The 21,759-nt window shown below is 35.1% G+C and overlaps 1 protein-coding gene across 1 annotated transcript in view; it reads left to right on the plus strand.

Moving 5' to 3' along the window:
* Nucleotides 1-21,759, plus strand: part of TRDN (triadin) — a 203,019-nt gene that overhangs the window by 159,531 nt on the left and 21,729 nt on the right. Inside the window, exons 28-32 of the mRNA XM_090135836.1 lie at nucleotides 1,656-1,685; nucleotides 13,517-13,543; nucleotides 14,594-14,641; nucleotides 19,030-19,074; nucleotides 20,474-20,491. Of these exons, the coding sequence (XP_089991962.1) occupies nucleotides 1,656-1,685; nucleotides 13,517-13,543; nucleotides 14,594-14,641; nucleotides 19,030-19,074; nucleotides 20,474-20,491 (168 nt within the window). The remainder of the gene's footprint in view (nucleotides 1-1,655; nucleotides 1,686-13,516; nucleotides 13,544-14,593; nucleotides 14,642-19,029; nucleotides 19,075-20,473; nucleotides 20,492-21,759) is intronic.

The raw sequence follows: 21,759 nt of genomic DNA on the forward strand, positions 1-21,759 counted from the left end.
CAAACAGATGCCACTACATGATTTAATGGCATACTAAATTTTTGGTCTGTGTAGATCAAAAATTAATTAGTACAGAGTGCTTTCTGAGAGCCATTGAGGCTTCTATAGCAGTTTCTGGGGAAAAAATACTAAATCCTCTGAAGTGACAGATAGACTAAATGTGCACTTCATGGCTTTGATACGCATGTCACCCATGAAAGAAAAGCAATTGCAAAGAAGACCAATCCTGGAATTTTTGTTCCTGTTCTTTACTGATTCTAGACATTAAACTTTTTTTCCACTCCTGGACACATTCCTGAGATAGTAAACATGTTTTATTCTCAAAGTAGAATAAGAGACCAATAGCATGAAAAATCTTTAAAATCTACTTCACTTTTGCCTCAAGCCATTTATAAATAGCATTTCAGTAATTTCAGGTTCAGGCTTTTCCTTTTTTCTCTATTTTAGCCAAATACACTGCCAGTTTGAAACAAACAAAAAAAAAAAAGTAGAAAAATAGTAGCTTTTTAGTTTAAGAACACTGAAAAGGAAGAGATCAGCTCTGAAACTCAAAATGCAAACCTTTGAGAGTGTGCCTGCTCTCTCTTCTGACCTCATGACCCTTGATTCCTTGGGCCCATTCTCCAAAGGAAGGGCAGAGCAATGCTTCTGCTAATTTCCTTTCCAGTTTCAGCACCACAACAGATCCATTTGTATTGATAGGCTACTACTGGGTACAATTTTCAGGAGTCTAAGAGCTCCAGATTTGAATTCCTCTGTGTTCTGTAGCCGGCAAATGCTAGCCTAAGGCAGGGTTCACTACATTTATCTAGTTGATAAGTTTCAAAATAAATGGCATTCTTAACTAAATTTTCAGAGGTTCTATAAATAAAGGTTGGGAATTCAGATGGACTTAGGGATGAGTTTCGCTAACTTCCACCAGGTTTGGAGCAATAATCTGCAAATGTAGGTAACTCCTATTTCAGATGTTTCAGTCCTTTGAATAAAATCTTGATACACTTTCACTGTACTCCCTGTGGATAAATGTGATTCTCTATTGGAATGCCAAGTTGAGCTTTTGGGGCATTTTTTTGTGTCTAGAAATTGGATAGCAGTCACTCAGCAGTTTGTTCTGGGGAACTGATTCCCAGTTTCTTAACCTGAGGAATATACAACAGTTTCCTTTTGGTCTGTGTTCCTTCCCAGATCTTACAATTTCCTATCTTAGGCAGAAGATTAGAAACCAAACATGTCTTTATATGTTGTTGTTCTATTGTCTTTTTTTTTTTTTTTTAAAGAGACAAATGGTTCACAGTAGCATTCCTTTAGTCTCTGCTTTCTAATTCATCCTTTCCTAGTCTGAAATATACTTCGTCTCATTATTTATTCACTCTACTCCTCTTATCTGCTGTTATTAGTGTCTGAGAGCTGACTTTGTTACTAAAATGTGAGAATCTTGGTAAGATGATCTTGCTCTCATTAATCATAGAGATGGGAGTCTGGGGAAACAGATCAGATTTCTGATTATCAGTTTCTTCTTCTGCCAAAGAAATCTATTTCTATATTGCATAATATATGTAATTTTTGAGATATTAGAAAGTTTGAGTTATTTTTACTTATACTACATGTTATTAAATTCAGCTGTGAAAAAAATACTATTTTTGTTTCCATTTCAGCCGCGGTGAAGAAGCAAGAGGAGAAGAAAGGTAAATCAATTATTTTCCCTTGACTGAAGTGTCTTTCAGGCTCTGACTGCTATGAGAAATGTTTTTTTTTCATTCAGTGATAAAATTGCAATGACATACACCACCTCATGTGCTACCATCAGCCAGCTTTATCTACTCCAAATGTGATAACACAGTTGTCATTTCCAGTATTGTTTGCTCCTTCTTACCACAGGCAAACTCAGCCCAGAATCAGATACTTCATTGTTCTGATCGGGAAGAAAATGGCAGGCTTTTGTTATCATGTTAGGATTTGTCAAAGAGAACAAAACTTCCAGTGCACCACGCATGCTGACCTGACTGCTTGTTCTTTGCAGAATGTGCTTTCTATAGTGCATTTAATTTCCTCTTTCCAGATATGCATGTAACATGAATGTAAGCTTTGCTAGAGTCACTCTTTGGTATTTTAACAGATTGGTAGAAAACTTCATCCTGAAACAGAACCTAGAACAGTAATTAAAGTTTGTAAAGATAAAGATACTGTATTTATCGGATGTATTATCTGAGTTGAAGCATTTTTTATCATTTTTCTATCTTAATTCAATTGCAAAAATAATGAAATAGTATCATTACAGTGACATTTTCTTTAATAGAACCAACTTTATTGATTATTTGATTAATGAGCCACATACTGCATGTTTAACTGGGAACAATCTCAGAACTTATCCATAGATTTCTATAGATATTTTTTTTTAGATTTAGTGTTAAGTAAATGTGAGCAGAACTGGCTCTTCATTTATGAAGGACATTAATTTCTTCTTCTTCTTCTTTTTTTTTTTTTTTTTTTTTTTTTTTTTTTTTGCGGGGGTTGTGGGGTTAGGGGGAGAGAGGGAGTAAAGAGGACGGAGATGTTTCTTTTGTCATTTCAAAAGAATTTGAAGATCCTAGGATTCACATAGCTGAACATCAGAGCCATTCTTTGCTGGCTATTCATGAAGACATTTTTAATCCTGCTTTTTTGTTTTTCTTTTTTTTTTCCCTGTTATTCCTATACAAAGTCGTTAATTGAACTGGAAAAAAAAAATAGTAGTCTCAACTGTTTTAATAGTTCATGAGTGAAATCTTGGCTGTGTTGATGTTAGTGGCAAAATTTCCATTCACTCCATTGGAGTCAACATTTCACTTCATGTGTTTAAGAGAATAAGAGAATAATAAAATTTATCTTAGTTATTAAAAAAGCCACCCTGCTGAACAGGCATCAAGCAAGATATTTGCAGTAACTGAGGCATAAAAGGTTGTCTGTAAAGCAGGGAGAATCGGAAAACTGGCAGCTACACTTGCACTGGTTTTCAGACATCAAAATGCTCTCTGTCTTGCACTTAGCATAGGAACTGTTATATCTTAAATGGAAAGAAAGTAGTGAGGTAATTGCTAATTGAGGTAGGATGCTACTGCTTTGAGCCTTACCACAGGTTAAGGGTCCATTGATTTACAGAAGAACCTCAAGGGAATTTGTTTGTAATGCTTACTGCTTGCCCTTGATTCATTTTTTACAGGCTAAGACTTTTTTTCCTCCTTTACCTTAACCTCCCCCCACAGAAATGATAAATAATTGAAATTTTAATGAATATTATTTGAAGCTTAATGTATTTTTCTTTTTTTTCCTCAATCTTTTTCATATATTTGCTGTTATTATTATTATTATTATTTTAACTAATTCAGAGGATTTTGTCAGGAGAAACTGGTAGGATATTTTAAGCACCTGGCTGAGGAGTGAACTTCCTGCAGCTAGTTACTTTGCAGAAATGTAGAGGTGTGAATGGAGCTAAAAGTCAATTTTGGTCATTCTTCTAATATAATTTCTTTCTTTCTTTTTTTTTTTTTTTTTTTTTTTAATAATTAAACTTTGGGGTTTCTAAGTCCAGTGTTTTTCAGGAAGGAAGGTAGTGATTGTAGAAAAGCACGTTGATCTGACATCTTCCAGCAAGTAAGGAAAACTGGCCATTAATTAAGGTTCCTGTCTTAGGAAAATATGCACTAAACTGGAAAATGGGCCTCTTCCCAAAGATGAACACATCATACTTCAGCTTTCACATACAGCTTCATACTTTCTGCAGGCCCCAAACAGAAAATATTACATATTAGTAGCTAACTCCCAATATTGTCAGATTTTATTTATTGTTGCTTATTCTGTTATTATTGAAAATTGCTCCAGGCTGCATGTGTATTCCTTTGATTGGCAATACAAAGAAGAAATGCTTGCTGTTTTTGCTTTAGTATACAGTATTATTTTGCCTAGCTGCAAAAATAATAGAAGTAGCCAGGCAGTGCTCTAAATTGACTGGCTCATTATCCAAAATATTTTATGGTACTAGCATGCACAATTCAAATAGCACTTTATCATTTCTCATGCGAATCATGCAGTACATAGGCACTGTACTGTCTATGAAGCTTTCTTCAATTATTCCTTCTTATTCCAATCCACACCCTTCAGTTAGAAAAGCATGAATAATGAGCAACACAGGGTGACAAGCCATCATAAGAAGAGAAGAGATAAAGATGGAATGACACTTAGTTTCGACAGTACATTCTGTACATAGCATAAATCAGACATAAAGGGATTTGAAAAGGCAGAAAAGAACAGAATTAAGATGGAAAAGGCTTATATATTTCATTGATTTATCCACATTGAGAAAATGAGTGATTCTAGCAAGGAACAGTTGGGCACAATTTATGCATGAAATTTATGCATTAACCTCTTCTATTTGAAAAGTTAGTTCCCTAAGACTTTGTGTCTTAAGTCCTAGAAAACAGTCAGCTTCAGCTCCCAGAATCATGTTATGCCATATTTCAACATGTGTGGGATAGAGGAGCCGTCATAAGAACACATAAAGAACTGTCAGTTTGTAAAGGGCAAGAGGCAGCAACTCTGCGTGACAAAGGCATTTCTTAAAATCCCCAAGAGCAAATTTTGCTGTTAGGACAGAAAAATTTTTAACTCTTTTTAAAAGCACAAGTCAAAATTTATTTGGATTAGAACAGAACTAGATATTAGTGATGTGAAATAAAGCCCATCAGTTTCAGTGTACCTTAAGAAAATGATAAACAGAACTTTAATACCAAAACATTTCAGCAAATTACAGTTCTACGTGACCTTTTCAATGCATGAACAAAGTGTTAATATGGTAAACAAAAACAGCATATTTATCACTCAAAAATTGTTGCATAGTTACAGAATGTTCCAAAAACGCTTTGTGTAAAATGGAGCCAGCTTAAAGCCGATTTCTCATTTCAGTTCATAGCTTCCATACCTGATTGATTTCTGACTAAAGAGGTCATGGACTGAGATGGGGATGTCAAACAAACGACCTTAAAAAGCTTAGTAAATTCTCTCTCAAGGTCAGTTTTAGGAAACTTTCTCTGAAGATTCATTACTTCTGTGATTATAGTGAAAAAAACATCTAGAGAAGTCAAACAGGATTTAACAACCACATAATCCCAGAGGATTACAAATCCACATGCATAAGTGTGAGAACCATGTCATTGCATAACGTGAATCGTGAACCTGATCTGCCAGGAAGTCTGTTTCTGTAGGTTCCTTACAGCTAATGAGTGAGAGAGGGAGCTCTGTCTTACTTCTAGGACAGTTAGACTGGTTGTCTTCTGAATTCTCATTTTCTATATAGATTGTTAGATGTTATAAGCTCTTGTAAATTAGTGAGATACAGAAGTTATTTGCATATTGATGTTAGTAGACGATAACACTACTTCTGGTTTCAGCATTATCACTCTGGCAGCTTGCTCTTAAATTCATTTAACAGTTTTTAGAAAGCCAAAAACACATTCAGCTGACAAGTTTCATTAACAGAAAATTGATAGGACGGCATGCAGAATCAAAATTTGTTTTTGCAATAAACACATAGTGGTGTAAAAAAATATATAGTCTGAGTGCAACTAGTATAAAACAAATGCCTAAAATGAGTAAAGTGTATACATTCCAGATCCAAACTTTTTTTTTAAATTTTTTTTTGCCAATCCAATAAAAGGCAATTTCTTAGAATTTTTCATGGTAATGGGAAACTGTTGATCCCCATACAGGATGGTATAAACTCGCTAAGGAAAAGAAATATCCCTTTGAAATGTATAGAAAAATCATGATGCTTGCAAAACTGAAAATGAACTGGGTAGTACTGGATTTCAGAACTGTTTATGTTTGATTTTGACCAGAAAAAAAAGGAACGCAACCATCTTATTAATAAGGCAAATGCCCATGGCAGCATGGGAGTTTTGTTCAGCTGCAGTTACCTCTGGCATAATGTGAACCACATCTCCATAATGTAATTTTCTAAAATGCTTCAAATGATAAGAAATTAGATGACTTAATTGTATAACTGCGAAGTGCATCACACATCATCCTGGCAGAATGTATATTTCTAAATGGAGAAACACAAGTAGAATATTTATTTAAATTCTGATCTGAAAAATAGTATTAAATATAATTTTTTTGTGTGTGAGAGAAAATAAAACAAGCACTCACAAACGACTATGGTGTGTAAAATAATCAGTGCTATTTTGACTGTAGCTCGAGGTAGGACTCTCTCTCAAGGGATAACACTCATTGAATTAGCCACAAGATGGAGCCCTAGGGACCTGCGAACCGGTTGTTAGCGTTGCCCTCCTGAATCAGATAAAGAACAAAGTAGTGCTGTCTTTATTATACCGGAAAACGTTTTATGAGAGACTTTAGTAACAGACAAGGTACTTTTTAATATTAATCCACTCCTGCCTAAAGATATTTTTCATTTTATAGACAACTGTTGTTAAACATTGGTGTTTTTTGGCTTCCAATACTGAGGAAGCAAAACCCAGGCGTTTTCAAGGAAAACAAATGTAGAATTTACATGAAATATGGAAGATAGACTGAAAAGTATACATTGAATAGCAGAAATTTGCTTGGCCTCTGTATACCTTGTCTCAACAATCTTAGAGGATATAAATAATGAATGTGCATTCTGCAGGGCTGAGTCTTAATGCTCTCATTCAAAACCACTGTTAAGTGGTGGCCAGATCTTGAGAAAACAGGCTCCTGTGCTGTGCTATGTGTTGCAAGTACTTGCATTAGGATAAGATATGACAGGAATACACCCTCCAGATTACCTATTCAATGGAAGTAGAAAATAGGCAGAGGAGCAGTCAGTGTACTGGGCTCAAGACCAATCCACATGATGCATCTTCACTGAATTCGCAAATTTAAAACACTTCAAATGAGCTATCTTTTAAAAGGTTTCATCTCACACAAATTTAGAAGTCTAAAGTGAGACTTGTAAGTTGAAGCTATTCACCCTTCTCTTATTTTAGAGTTATTGGAGAGAAATAAGAGTCCCAGAGAGGGACTGAGTGATTAATCTGTCTTAGATATCTGTCAGGATACAAGGATCTTTCTCCTGGAGTTCTATGTATTTCTGACCTGGCAGTAACAAGGTACACAGTTCAGAATTAATAAAAAAAATATAAAGCATACTGTAATAAACATCAGGATAGTTTGTTTATTTTATCAACAACCATCCTAAAACCTTCAGTTTTCCTCTTGTAAGAGCCTAACATCAAAAGAAAAGAGTGTGCAAAAGAAGAAAGTTATTTACTTTTATTAATAGTAGACTAAATATCTATTCTCACTGTATTTAGACAGTGGGGCTAATGTAAATATTTAATCTAGAATGCTTAGCATTAAGCTACAAAATCCATGTTAGCATTCTTTCACTTAATTTTTATTGTACTCATTATTACGTTAAGGCACATAAAACTAATGATGTTAAACTTACATCAATATATTTTTAAACTTACCCAAAATTACATTCTCAACAAGACAGTTTAAAACCTGGCATCAGTTAAATCTTTGTAGTCCCTTTAAGGTAAAACTATGACTACACTACACTTTTCTGTGTGTCTTATTAAATGATAAATCTGATAAACAATTCACGTTGGCAGATCTTACATAGCATTTCAATTGCAGTTATGATTGCGGTTTGTGTTAAAGTGCAGCAGTAATTTATTCAGCCCCTGCTACCAATAAAAGAAGACAGTTAAACTAGTTTTTAATGATTATTCAACAGCTGTGATTTCTGAGGAAAATGTAATTGATGGGCCTGTATTGTTCCTATAAGTTAGGTGTAACACATGTATATTAGCATTGTCAGCAACACTTTCAACTGTCAATCAGCATAATATGATTAAACACATGAATATCCATATAGCACCTGGTTAATTGGCTAAAAATTTACCCATGGGACAAATATTCTGTTATTACCCCATACAAAGATGATTGTAAATGAATACTCAAAGATTTTGTGCTCTTACAAAGTTGTAATCAAAGCAAAAATAATAGATCAGCAGCAATTCATGAGAAAAAATATGGCTCAGCATATTCTGCCCCTAGAAGCTAGCCATTAGTCCTCTGATTTAATCACCATATTAATATGGATAGTATACTGGGTAAAGTCCATCTTTTCAAGTGCTAATTTCTTTCTTATTATTTTCCACTCCTAATATGAACTAATCTCTTTTCCAATTTTCTTTTCTAGATTTTGGTTAGGTCATCTCATTGTTGTCTTAACAACCATTATTTTACATTCATATAATAACATATGAATGTCATCCATCGTTATGGATGGTCATTCATATTTAAGAAGGAGCTAAAAAAAAATGCTCATAGTCAAGATATTTGCATGGAGACTGGACCCAGAGAATTAGTCTGGCTTCTTTAACAAATAACAGGCATTATGAAATAGATTGAAGATCTAAATATTAATAAGTATTAACAACATCTGCAAGAGGCACTCCTTTCGGCTCCAATTGTTTATCTACAATGGTAAAAACCACTATTTTTGTACAAACTAGTGTTAATATTTAGAAAAAGATGTAATCACTCTAACAACCTATGTATCTTAATCTGCCTGATTTCACTCAGTTACCCTTTATATGCCAATAATTTTTTTTAATATAAAATATGGCCTGAGCTTTGCTATGTTTTACCTTAATTACACATAAAAAAAATAAATATTACTAAAAATAAAGACTTGTTAAGCATATTCTCCCTGATCTATATGTTCCCATCCCGTAATTTCAGAGAAGAGCACATGAAAACGCCAGAAGCTGAGGATATTGAGAGGAAGCTCTTCAGGCCTTTCAACACATCCTAAAGATGAAATGCATTAATACAGAACATATATCTCATCTGCATTTGGCTGAAATTTTATACTTTCCAGCTCCGTCGATGGAAGATGTGTACTCCTGGGATTTTAAGACTTATAGTACTTTAAAGGCATTAGCTTTTACTGCTATCATATGAGATTGCTGTTTCAACAAGACTTATACTTCCCAGTGCTTTTCTATTGTTTAACTGACAAACTGGGAAACAGAGAAAGATTGGGATCATTACTGATGCTCCCTAAAGGCACGCATCTCAGTATCAAGGAAGCAATTCCTCTCATTAAAAAACATTTAAAAACATTGCAAATGTCTGTATTTCTTTGCTAGTTCTATTATATTTACCCCATGGTAAAGTTTTTTTCTTCCATTCTCTCTGTGAAGTACTTTTTGTTTTTCCCAGTTATATAAAACAGTGTTGAATTTCTGTTAAAAATAAATCTTAAAAAAAACCAAGTGGCTCTAGAGAATTACAGCAAAATCTCCCAAAACCAAGAGTCAACTCATTCTTCACTATGCAGCCCTAAGGTAAATGACAAATCAAACAGCAAAGACACAAACATGCTAATTGCACGAAGGCATTTATCTGGTAGTGGAAATGAGGCAGTAGGGACTGTGAGAACAGCCTGCTCACTTTTGGTGGATAGCAGAAAGATTAATCTGTTGGAGGTGAATACCCTATACGTTCTAATGGCAGCAATTAATTATTAATTATAATGCCAAATCATGGCATTTTAGGAGTGACAGCCTTAGTCATGTACACTATCGTCCTCACTAGTCACAAGAGTCATGTTGAAATGGTAGTTCAAAGAAGTTTGTGATGCTGCAGAGACTAAGACAAACACTCCCTGCTATTAAACAAGATGGAAAGTATTTTCTGGAAATCTAGTTTCTCTGCTTCCTTGCAGACTTTGCAGATAAACGCAACAAATCTCTTAGTATTTAATACCTGTCTTGCTAATGTGGCATAGTACTTCCTCAATGGGTAGAAACCTTGTCAAATATCCTGAAGATATCTTTAAAATTAAAGAGAAATATAAAATGAACTCAGAAGGAAATTATGAGATTCTGTAAAGGTAAGGCTTACAGAGCATTCAATTTACAATATTCACATACCAGATCCCTTTATATATGTCACAACCACACTCTTCATGCTTTCTTTACTTTGACCCTTCCATAGCGTAACTATTGGCCATACACTGTTGAGGAAATGTTCTAACCTAGAGCAAGGATGAGGGAGAGCATAAACCAGTCTCTTAACAGGAACTGTGCTGCAACTAATCTGCTTTTTGATGAATCATTTTTTAGACATATGCTCATTAGGCTGTTTTTTCTGCACAATCGGTCTGCCAGCTGCTTAGCCAGCCAGCAGGAATCGAGGAGGACAGAGGCAGATATAAGAGGTTTGCTGGTCAAGAAAACTTGTGGGAACATTTGATTGGAAGTTTTTCGGAACTGAGTTGATATGGCACTGAGGGACATGGTCATGGGCATAGTGGTGATGATTTATGGTTGGACTAGATGATCTTAGTGGCCTTTTCCACCTTAAATGATTCTATGACTGCTCCCATAAGTGACAATTAGTAGGGAGGCAGTAACTTCACAGAGACTCCTACTGCTCTTGCACAGTGCTAAGTCGTGATGAATCCTTTTGCATTATATTTTTATTGTTTTCCAAAGTTTGTATGATATAAGGCCTTTTGAACTGTCCAAATATATGGAATATATTTTACTCTGCTTGTCCTTTTGATAACGCAGTTGCTCCACAGTCCAAAAAACCTTGCACTTGTCAAGAACAAAACTGTTTCAACCTTAAATTTAGGCATAAACCTTGAGAATTCCACTAATTCATCATTTTGATTGTGATCCCTCATTTGGCCTGGGCTGTTTTTACAGGTTGATGTCACAACTGTGCTCATCTTATGCCCAGTGCAAATCCTGTTAGTCTTTGTGCTTTCTTTAATGGATGATGAACTAGGTTTGTATTTAGTATAATGGAAAGTAATTGTCTTATTTATCATACACAGGTATTTATTCAATAAAAAGTAATTTTCTCAGCTACATAATGTATTAGTATTTTGTTATTCTTCATTAAAAGAAATAGTTCTAGTGTTGCTTCCAGTTCCTGCATAACATATTATTTCCTTACAGAGTATGCACGCTTGATGATATATTTGTTATCTGAAGAGCAAATAACTGTTATCCAGATGGAAAATAGCCATGTTGTAATCAAGAAGTATGTTCTTCTTTTAACCTCACCAATTTACAGTTCAATAAACCAGAAGATTTCTATTCTGAACCCCTATCTGAAGCTAATTTACAAAAATATGCCGTATATAATTAATATCCTTCTGGCATTGAGAATAGCAGACAAGAGTCAAAGAAAATTTGAAGCAAATGTGAAAAACAGCAAGATAACTATTAATCCCAGTTACCAAGATTAATTTAGAATGACATAAAAGAAATTTCAAAAAAGTTTCTGCTGAGCTTAGACCTAGATAGTTTCATTGATCTAATTCAGATGTTATGTAGCTTCAAGTATTTCATCAAAGCTTTCTCTATTCTCATTAGATCTGCATCTGATCCTTTTCCTTCTTTAAGTGTTAAGCAAATAGAGATAAAACAATTACTAAGGACTGACTTTTAACACATTGTGAAAAACAAGGGGTTATTTACCCAACTGATAGTGCTGCTAATTAATAGCATCAGAAAAGCTGTTTGAAGAGATATCAAGAGTTTATCTAATCCAACACCCAAGACACTAAGTCTAGGGAAGAGTACAAAAGGAAACAAACCGTTACATAACAGAGCCTCATGATCTCTCATGATCTCATCTCGGACACTTCCTAAGCCAAAAGTGGTATTTCATGTTCTTAGTAGACTTTGCTGTAATTTGCCTACTCACTTCTCAGAATGATGAAAGTTTTCAACATTCACGCATTCTGCAGCAAAGCTTATCCAGGTTCTATATAAAGACATATTATTTAAGCACAAAAATTGAATATAGGATCACTTTCAGAACAAAATAGTACATGAGATAGGGAGAGCAGCAGAATATAACCTTTAATTTCTCACTCTCTAAGTTAAATACCATATAATATATAATAAAATATTCTGGAAATTCTGAATAGATTATCAACATCTAGTTTTTGTCTTCACGTTTTCACTGAGTTAATAGTCTGGATATCTGTGTCACAAACAACTATGATGCTGAAAAAAAGGAAATAAAATTCTTGAGATTCCATTTTGGGGTTTTGTTTCCTGTGTAAGTAGTTTGAATCTCTGTTGAAATAATATGGCACAAATGAAGCTTAATAATAAGCTTAATATTTAACTGACTGAAATCATGGCATATTTGGCAGAACAAATGATTATTTATGCTAGATTTTATAGCTGACATAGCCTGTAATTTTTTTTTTTAATTTGAGATCTTCATTTTTTCATCTCTGATTTGTTTTTATCTGTATATGCTGTGTTACACCAGAAACAGAAGGCAGGGTGTACCTCTGATCATTATAGGTGATTTTTTTTAAGTGTAAGAGTATCACAGTAGTGATATAGTCTGTTATGTAAGTCAGTATACAGCACCCGAAGTTCAGGATATTTTTATATTTTCCATGAATTTCTTTTAGTAAACAGAAATTTGTAGCTGTTGAGTGTATCTCATAATACCTTTTGATACAATGCAAAGTGAATCACCTTTTCAAATTTCCAACATATTTCTTGGATACTCAACCACAATGGGATTTAACTAAACTTATAAGCAAGTATGTCCCTCTCATTTGCATCTTCTGTCTACTGCCCCAATAAAATGTTCCATTATTTTTGCTTTTTTCTTCATGCCATCTCCAGCCACTGACTCTTCACATCGCAGAGACAACTTGGATTAAACAGATACTTGACGTAAAATGAAAAGGCTTTGCCCCTTCCAGGAAAGTAGGAAAGAAAGCCCCTTGACAGCACAAGGGGGAAATGGTTTTAAGTTGAAGGAGGGAAGATTCAGGTTGGATATCAGGGGGAAGTTCTTTATCAAGAGAGTAGTGAGGTGCTAGAACAGGCTTCCCAGAGAGGCTGTGGATGACCCGTCCCTGGAGGTGTTCAAGACCAGCTTGGATGGGGCCCTGGGAAGCCTGATCTGGTATTAGATATGGTGGTTGGTAGTCCTGCCTGCAGCAGGGCGTTTGGACCTTGAGGTCCCTTCCAACCCAAGCGATTCTAAGATTCTATGATGGTGAAAGCAAGTAAAACAGTAATTACTGCTTGTGTGTCTGGGCCTGCAAAGGCAGCTCATCCTGCACCGCTGCATCTTCTCAGAGACTGCTCTTTCATACATGGCAGACTGACACATATGGGTGGCAGAGCCTTTGTGGCCTGAGAAACACCTGCCTTACAAAAGTTTAAAAGGAAAAATCCAGCTGGCAAGCCAGGCCTAATCATTGGATTTCCTTCCATAGCACTGCTAATGGTATGGGGCATGGCTCCCTAAGCTCTCTTTACCTTAGCTTCCCTCTTAACTGTTCCTGCAAACCGTTAGTTCAAGTTTTATTTAATCTGTTAATAGAGAATTAACTAAATGATTTTTCTATCCATGTGCAAATGTCATGAATAAATGCATTAAATCCAGTTTTGTAGCCATAAAATTATTAAACATTTTTTGTTGCTTCTAGGCACTTCAGAGAAGCCTCACGAACACAGTAAGTATAAAGTTGAAGAATGCTGTTACTTCAGGTTTTAGGAGAAAGATACATTTTTACATCTTCAAAGTCTTGACAGCATAAAATGAGATTCATCAGCAAATGCTTACAGGAAATTTTGACTTTTGAAACTGATGTTCAGTGACAGTCTTTGTAGTGCAGGACCAGGTATGTTTCACAGTCCGCAGCATGTGTAGAAACTCTACTCCAGTTCAGGTTTGGATAAGACCTTGCTGTACCTTCTGTCTCCATGAGGCACTGGCAAAAATCATGAATGACATAGACAAGGAAGGGTCTGTGTTCTTCCTTGTCCAGGCTCTGATCCATAAAGCGGAGGGATTTACCTCCAGGTGTGCTGTGCAATTTAGACATAGCTGCTATAAATCAAAGTGAAACATGTTTTTAGTATTTCCTCTGATATTCGTTTGCTTTTCTTTTTCTATTCTATACTATATTTTCTAATATCAATGTTTTTAAAAGCTATGAAATTGCATGCAGCTTGTGTATTAATAAAATGTAATGTTTATTTCTGTCGCTGCTTCACATAGTATATGTGGAATCCAGAAAAACTGATCCCAGGATGACAGAGGAATATGAAAAGCTAATTTTTGTTTATGCAGTATATTGAACTTTCTTTTGCATTTGATAAAATACTGCTTCATTTCTAAAGTTAAAAAAAAAAAAAAAATAGCTTCAATATTTTCTACGTTAAACATCAAGGAGAAATGATGTTTTATGTAGAAAATAAGTAATAGCAATCAAAACAAGTAGTAGAAGCATCTCACAATTTTAGAAATTTTATATTTATAAAAAACACAGTGTAATTTTGCAATTTCTTAAACCACATACAAAGACAGTATTTTTTTTTTGTATTATTTTGATTTTGAGTAAGATTTTTTTAATCTTTTCTCAAGACTAATATTTGTAAAAATCAAGTCTAGTGTTAATACATAATGCAAAATAACCTCTTGAAATTATAAAGAGAATCTTTTATTTTTAAAATGTAAAAATGAAAAAACCCTCTAAAGTAGGGGTTCTTCTTATTTGCAGAGCATGAACATATTAAACATGAAAAATCAATCTCTCACACTAAGCCAGGTAAGTTTGGTAATTCAATTTCCAGCCACTCCAAGCTCAGCTCAATATGGCCCACTGTGGTGTGCAAAACTTAGAAACTTGAGTTAGGTTCTTGTGAGATTTTGTTGTGTGACCAGGGATTTGGTCCTCATTATACTTTTTGAGGAGGAAAACAGAGACCTACAATCAGTCTGCTGTAAAGAAACAAGACTGACAGCATATCTCATCAATTGATCTCTGCATATATAGCTCCATGTGGTCTGGCTGAAGGCTTTATGGCCACTGCATTGGTGTCTAATGAACAATTTTGGTAGTGCTGCTGTTTAAATTTCACATAAAAAAATGAGTCACGAATAAATGATCATATAAACCCCTTAAAACGTTGTTCAGTGGTAACCAAAGAGCCTTGTTTTTCATCATTTTTTTTCCTAATTTTGGGGAGTAAGATAACGATTTTTTTTCCCATACTTTCACTTTTCTTTTGTTTTCATAATATGGTGTCCAAATTGTAAGTTAAATATTTCATGGACAGTTTGACAGTTTTCTACAAGACTTTAACAACAGATTTAGTTTAGAAGTTATACTACTGATTAGAGTCAACAAGACAAAAAAAGGGATGTTCCTCACTCCAGCCTTCAAAGTCACACACCAAGAAATTTTGCCTCCTTATTCACCTTTCAGACAGCAGACAGGCGTGGGTGAGCTTGGCTGAGGCAGACATGCCCTGGTGAGAAAGTCACCCTGTCTGGCACTGCGCATGATGGCAGGGGTCTTAATGCCCATTTTTGGGTCATCCAGGCAGGCAGCACAACTCTTCCACCCTCCAAAACGGAACCAGCTCTAGCTGCACAACTAGCTTTTTTTGATCAAGATATTAGCACTTAACTGAATTTCCATTGTAAGGCACTTGCAAACATCAGAGCATCTTATCATATAGCCTGTACATCAGACTGATGAGGAGTTTGCTCTGGGACAGTAAATTCCAGATTAAAGCCTTTGGAATTTGAAAACAATAATAATAATAATTTTTTTAAAAAATTCCTTTATCGTAAAAAATTTCCAGTGATTAACAGTTCCTTTGGAGAGCAATGGCTCTTCTGAATTTCAGATGATGACTGGAAGTATTAATCTGCCAACACAGGTGGTAATAATGCTTCTGCCTGCTGTGCGCCAGTGAGAGCTCTTGACTTAGCAGCTTTATTACAAAAGCCTTGTTCTGTACAAAGCAGTGGCCTCCTTTTTCACCTTGATACAGAGCAGCTTCAAACTATTATTCTTATGCCTGCTGTCATCAGTTTTAGAAGTGTCACATGACCGAGTAACTAGAGAATCTCAGAAAATAGAGTGATTCTATAGGGAAATTAAGAAGTGTTTGGGGGATGTGCAAAAGCAAGTAAAGTGAGAGGATTCTTTCCTATTATAAATCATGCCTGAAATACACAGAAATATTTACAGCTTTATATTTTTCCTATTTAAATTAGATATCCCCCCCAAAAATGAATATTAATGGTGATAGTGCTGCACAGCTAGTGCTGCAGAGAAAATAAAAAAACCTTTTGTATTTGAGAATATTTTTTATAATTATGAATATTTCACAAATGATAATATTTTGGAATTTTTGTATCTTTATGAAGTCATCAAATTTTTAATGTTACTATTGGCCTTCTCACAATATAGTAATAAAAGAATTAAATGAGGCATAAAATATCTATGATAAAAGGTTGAAGCATTTCTTCTATTTTGGTCAAATGTAGTTCTTTTCACTGCTTTTCTCCACATGGAAAATTCAGTTAACTGATATGATTTTGTGAAGATTTGTGTGTTCCCTTATAGAGACTGTAAATTCTTAAGTTTTGCTAATTTGCTCATTTGGTTTCCTTCTACTTACAACCAGTTGTTGGATACTCAGACAAAAAGCCATACAATCACCATCTGGAGATCTGCCAGGAAAAGAGGAGATGCAGCCTTCAGGGTGTTCTCCAGTGGAATCAGAAGATCAATAATAGTTGCTTTACAGTTAAGTTGCAGAGTAGATAGGTGAACAAATGCCAAAGAATTACTAGATTTATCTCCAGATGAATGCATGTCATTAGGCCTGTTCAAGACACACTATTTTCAGAAATGAATTTGCTTTGAAAAGAAAGTCCTTCTCATACTTTTAAATGAATCAGACATGCCATCCACTCACAGATTTACTTTGTAGATTCCTACAGTTATAGGGCAAGCATTAGTGTAAATTCTCATCAGAGTTAGAAAAAGAAAGAATATCCAATCTAGTGTTCAACAGAGCAGGGATAATGGCCAAATAAAGAGAAGCTACAAAGAAGCTACCCACATTCTGAGTTTTACTTGTCATTAATCCAGTGAAGAGTACAGGGTTTATGTATAAAGTCACCAATCTTTGGGTTGTTTTTTCATTTGTTTGTTTATTAGTGTATAGAAAACTTAATATCCTAATGTCAATTAATGAATATGTGAATTAGTTAATATGTTAAAGGTCTTCAAAGAGCAGAAAGAGGATATCTGATCTCAGCAAGTTGCTGCTCGTGCTATAAAAACATTTCTACTTTCACAGGCGGCTATGAAACAGAGATGAGATTTTTAATTCACTGCATTCATAACAATAGCTGAGTAAGGGGAAAAAAAGCTCTAAACTTAATACAGGAGAAAAGAAATTAAATCATCACCCACAAGATGACATCTGTAAAGCACAGCAGTGCAAAGCTTTTCTTTATTTCCAAAGAATAGAGAAGATCAACCGAAATCGAGCTTTATTTTTCCCTGTATTTTCTCCCCTCAGTACTTACTTCCCTACAAAAAGCACAGACTGCAGAAATGAGACTGCTTCTCTGTCTGTTGCCACATAATAAAGTGGCAATAGTCCTGTTTATCCTGTTAGGCATGTGAATAGTTCTGGGACTCTCAGAGAACTAAGTTAAAAATAAATGGATGCAAGAAGCAGATGAACTTTCTCTCTACCCTCAGGAAGAAAAAACAAAGAAGTTATCTAGAAGTTATGCTCTAAATTCCATTCTACATATTTAGTCAGAGTGCAGACTAGGGTCTAGTACCCATCTTAGACATTTAGAGTCTACAGAAACTGCTTCCACAAAAAAAGAAGTAGATCTTAATGTTGACCATTTAAGGGTGCACTGGTAGAGAGAGGTAACGTGGTGATTCACAGGCAGTTCCTTTCCACCTATCTCTGGTGCTTCCTCCCATGTTTAAGGTTGGAAACGCTGCTCCTATTCAAGAGCCAAGAAGTTTTGCGCACACACAGACTATCCAGCAGTATTTCTAGTCAGCTAGTATTCAGATTAGTTGAATGTCTTTAGGGGACAAGATAGCTCTGTCCAAGCTGACCCATTTCAGCTTGAATCTGATACCCAGGTCTTGAGAGAAAAAGAAGGGCCAGAAGCTTGTCTCTGTAAATGCCTCCATCAGAGAGAGGAAGTGAAAATAAATTCTGAATATGTCTTAAATAGTATCTTAAATAGTGTTGTGTGTGAATGTGGAAAAATAGGTGTTAGGAAAGAATTTTGAATTCAGATATGGGTAAAGTGAGAAAGTGGGAGCAGAGCTTTTAGAAGATCCGAAAGAGGAATGTTCAAGTCAATGGGTAGAGATCTGAAAACAAATGTTACAATTCTCACCTGATTTGGCTTATTCCTGAAGTTTCACCATCTGCCTGCCCGTAGGACATCTGCTCAGGTCTGGCGGCTGTTGTCAACATGTGCCTGTGTCACTTGAGAGCTGTGCTGAACAAGGCCACAGGCAATTTTCAAGTTTGTGGGGTTGGGCAGCTTTTCTCATGAGACTAGCAGAAATTCAGGTCTTCTGTAAGGTTTTGTGACAGATATCCTGTTGGGTCTAAGTAAGCTAAGCCAGTATTATGTGAACTGTCATTCATATTGACACTGCCCTGGATGGATGTGCCTGCGTGACTTAACATGTTCGTGAGGGTCTCCATACATTTCCCATGTTCAAACTGTAGATGTATAAATCAATATTTGTGCCTAGGCAACATCTGAGTTTTCAGGGTTATATAATATCTAACTGTTGAACTTAGGTGTCAAGATGAGGTCCACAAAGCCGTATTAATTGTATAATAGAAATACAGTTTCCACCTGAATGCCTACTTGAAAGACACCAACAGGCTGTTATCTGGTGACAAGCATTAGGCCCACTAATTTATTTTTCCATTGTGTATGATCTCACCACATAGCCAGAACTCAAAATGCATGCATGCTCTTTTACAATACTATCATGAGGTAGTGATTACAAAGGCAAGCATTTGTTTTGTCACTGTGAACCATATGTATAATATGTTTAGAAATGTTTTTCCAGTTATATATACCTATGCTAACACAGTATGAATTTCTAACTTTTATGCTGCTTTCACAATACAGAGGAGAAAATTAAACAACAAAAGACAGCTCCCACTGAGAAATCAGGTAGGAACAAGTCATTATTTCCTGTTTTAGGGGGACTCTGAGTGTGGGGAGCATTAAACATTATTCATAACTCTTCCAATGTTGTACATTTACATTACAATCAGTTTTTATGATATTTTGAAATATGTGGCTGAAAATAGTTCCTTGTGCAAATCTAGCAGAATGGCAACCGCAAATGCAGTTCCAACAGTCTTTCCAATAACAATGTCAGGTTGAGGTGTTTCAGCTCTGTGCTGATTTTTCCACCTGTGCCAGAGATCAGCTAATGGAATGGAGTGGAGTGGAGATCTCTCCCAAGTTTATCTCCAGCACAACTCACTCTTTCACCCCCCCCCCCCCCAAGCTCAGAACCTTCCTGTGACTGAATTTGCACAGAGAATTGTGCATGAAGGGAATGATGTAGGAGGATGAATCACCAGGTGGTTTAGGAAGTTGAATGCATCTCAATCTGTCTTTTTCATGGAAAAACTGATTTTGGAAATAACTTATAGGTCTTTGGGTCCTTGTAGATTTTGTGATAATGGTTCAAGTAATGTTAACTTATGTAGAAGCAATTATGTAGAAGTCACTCAAGCAATTAGAACATTCTCATAATTTCTCACAGACTACACAAAGTTTTTTGAAGATTTTAACTAGATATCGGCCTACAGATTTCTACTAGGGGCATTCTTTACCCCAAAATCAATGAGAAGTTGCCAAATCTCAGACAATTATGTAAAATCAACAGATGGTGTTGGTATGATTGTGATGATTGTTGTAGTGATGATGATGAATTTTCTCAATAAAGTAAAATGCTATTTTACTTTAAACTGAATAGTGCAATTTGCTACCTCATTTCCATTCTCATTTGGTATGTGGTTTTCCTTCACTTCAGTAGCAGAATGATTATATACTGAATAGTATTGTTCTGTCTCTAATTGTAAACATTCACATATTCTGTTGGTTATATTGCTTTCTATAAGAACTCACATGTTAATCTATCATTTTAACATAAAGTGATGTTTTGTACCACTGTATAATCAGGAAAGTTCTGATAGTTTTTATCTAACCATAAACTGTTGTAGCTTGTTCAAAACTATGAATGATGTTTCTGTTAATAGAGTTGGAGAAATGGCCTCAATATATTTCTAACCAGAATATTTTACAAATTAGCAATAGTCAAACAAGTAGGTTGTGGCATTATTTCAGCAAGAGCAGTTAGATAGAGGAACTTGCAAAGGTCTACATATGTTAAGACTATCTGCATTTTAGCAGCTTGAATGCTGTACATGTTTACCTGAGAGAGGAAAGCTAAGAAAAAATGAGAATCATGATATGACAAGAATATTTGAATATTAAAATGACAAAGAAATCTTTTTATATCTAAATGCTACAGTTCACCTTCTTTTGTCTTCTGTAGTCCAGGCAAAGCCAGCAAGTACGTGGTACCTACCTTGATCAGAAAATTCCTGTAATATAGCTGGATATGTGTGAATACATGGAAACTTTCCCTTAATACTTCCTTGTTTTGCTTTAAATTACAGTGTATTTATCCATCCTCCTCCCCCCCCCCCCTTCCCCTATGTCTTCCAGTATTTTCATTTAACATATTGTCTTGTCATTGCTCTTTCCTAGTCCAATAATACAGGTATTAATATAGCAGTGATAAGCTTTTTAAATTTCATTGTTAAGAATTAAATGTGTTTAATTAATATTACTGATTAAGAAAAAAATCACTGCATTGTTTTCCTACTCATATGAATACAATATTTCTAATGCAACTAAATCTAGCAATTTTCTTAGTCAAGAACTGAAAAGCCCATGCACTAACTTAGTATGCAGCCTGCATGTTAAATTTCTCTATCTTTCATACCTTCAGCATGTGAATATAAACTGCAAAAGTTAAAAAGAAAAAAAAAAAAAGGAATGGTTTTGTTCCCATATACCTCCACTCCCAAGAAAAACCTAAACTTGGGAAAAATACTCTCTGTAGACATAGTTTTTAATTCAAACCTCATAAAACTTGAAATTCCTTATCTTGTCTAAATCTTAGCATTTCCTGGAATATATGTTCACCTGATATCATAGTTTCTAGGTGTTCAGTTATTCATCAAATGGCAGAAGGGATGAAGCACATTGCTTTTTTTTACGGGCTACTCACATTTTAAACATTTCCACTTTACAACCCTCATTGCATCCTACTTGTTGCTCAGAAAGTAACCTAGATACAAGGCCATTTATCTAAAATATACCATGGCCCCTATTTTCATACTTCAGCTTAGCTGCTACTATGCTACAAAATCTGATTTGTTGGTATTGTTTTGTTTTTTTTTTAATTCCTTTTAAACAGACATGGCTTTGGTACAGATTACATAGTGCTACAACCTTTTTTCATCCTTCCTATTTCTAGCAATCTAACAGCAAATATCATTATTTTCTATAATAACTATGATATAAAAAAAGGAGGAAAAAAGTGCGTGGCCTGCAAAGCACTACTAGTTCTCCAATTTCCCACAGTGATGTACAGTTTATTCATACAGAATAGGACATCTTCAAAGCTTTGGGAATTCAACAGTATTATTTCTGACTCAGCATAAAGGTTGAGCAGATGGTTGCTGGGTTTGATTTGTACTTTTTTTTCAAGTAACAAGGTTGGAGAGTGGATGTAAATTGCATTTCAGAAATTGAGGGGAATCCCTTTCTAAA

The sequence above is a fragment of the Phasianus colchicus genome, chromosome 2 (assembly GCF_987193195.1).
Source record: "Phasianus colchicus chromosome 2, bPhaCol1.hap1.1, whole genome shotgun sequence".
In the NCBI taxonomy this organism is placed as follows: Eukaryota; Metazoa; Chordata; class Aves; order Galliformes; family Phasianidae; genus Phasianus; species Phasianus colchicus.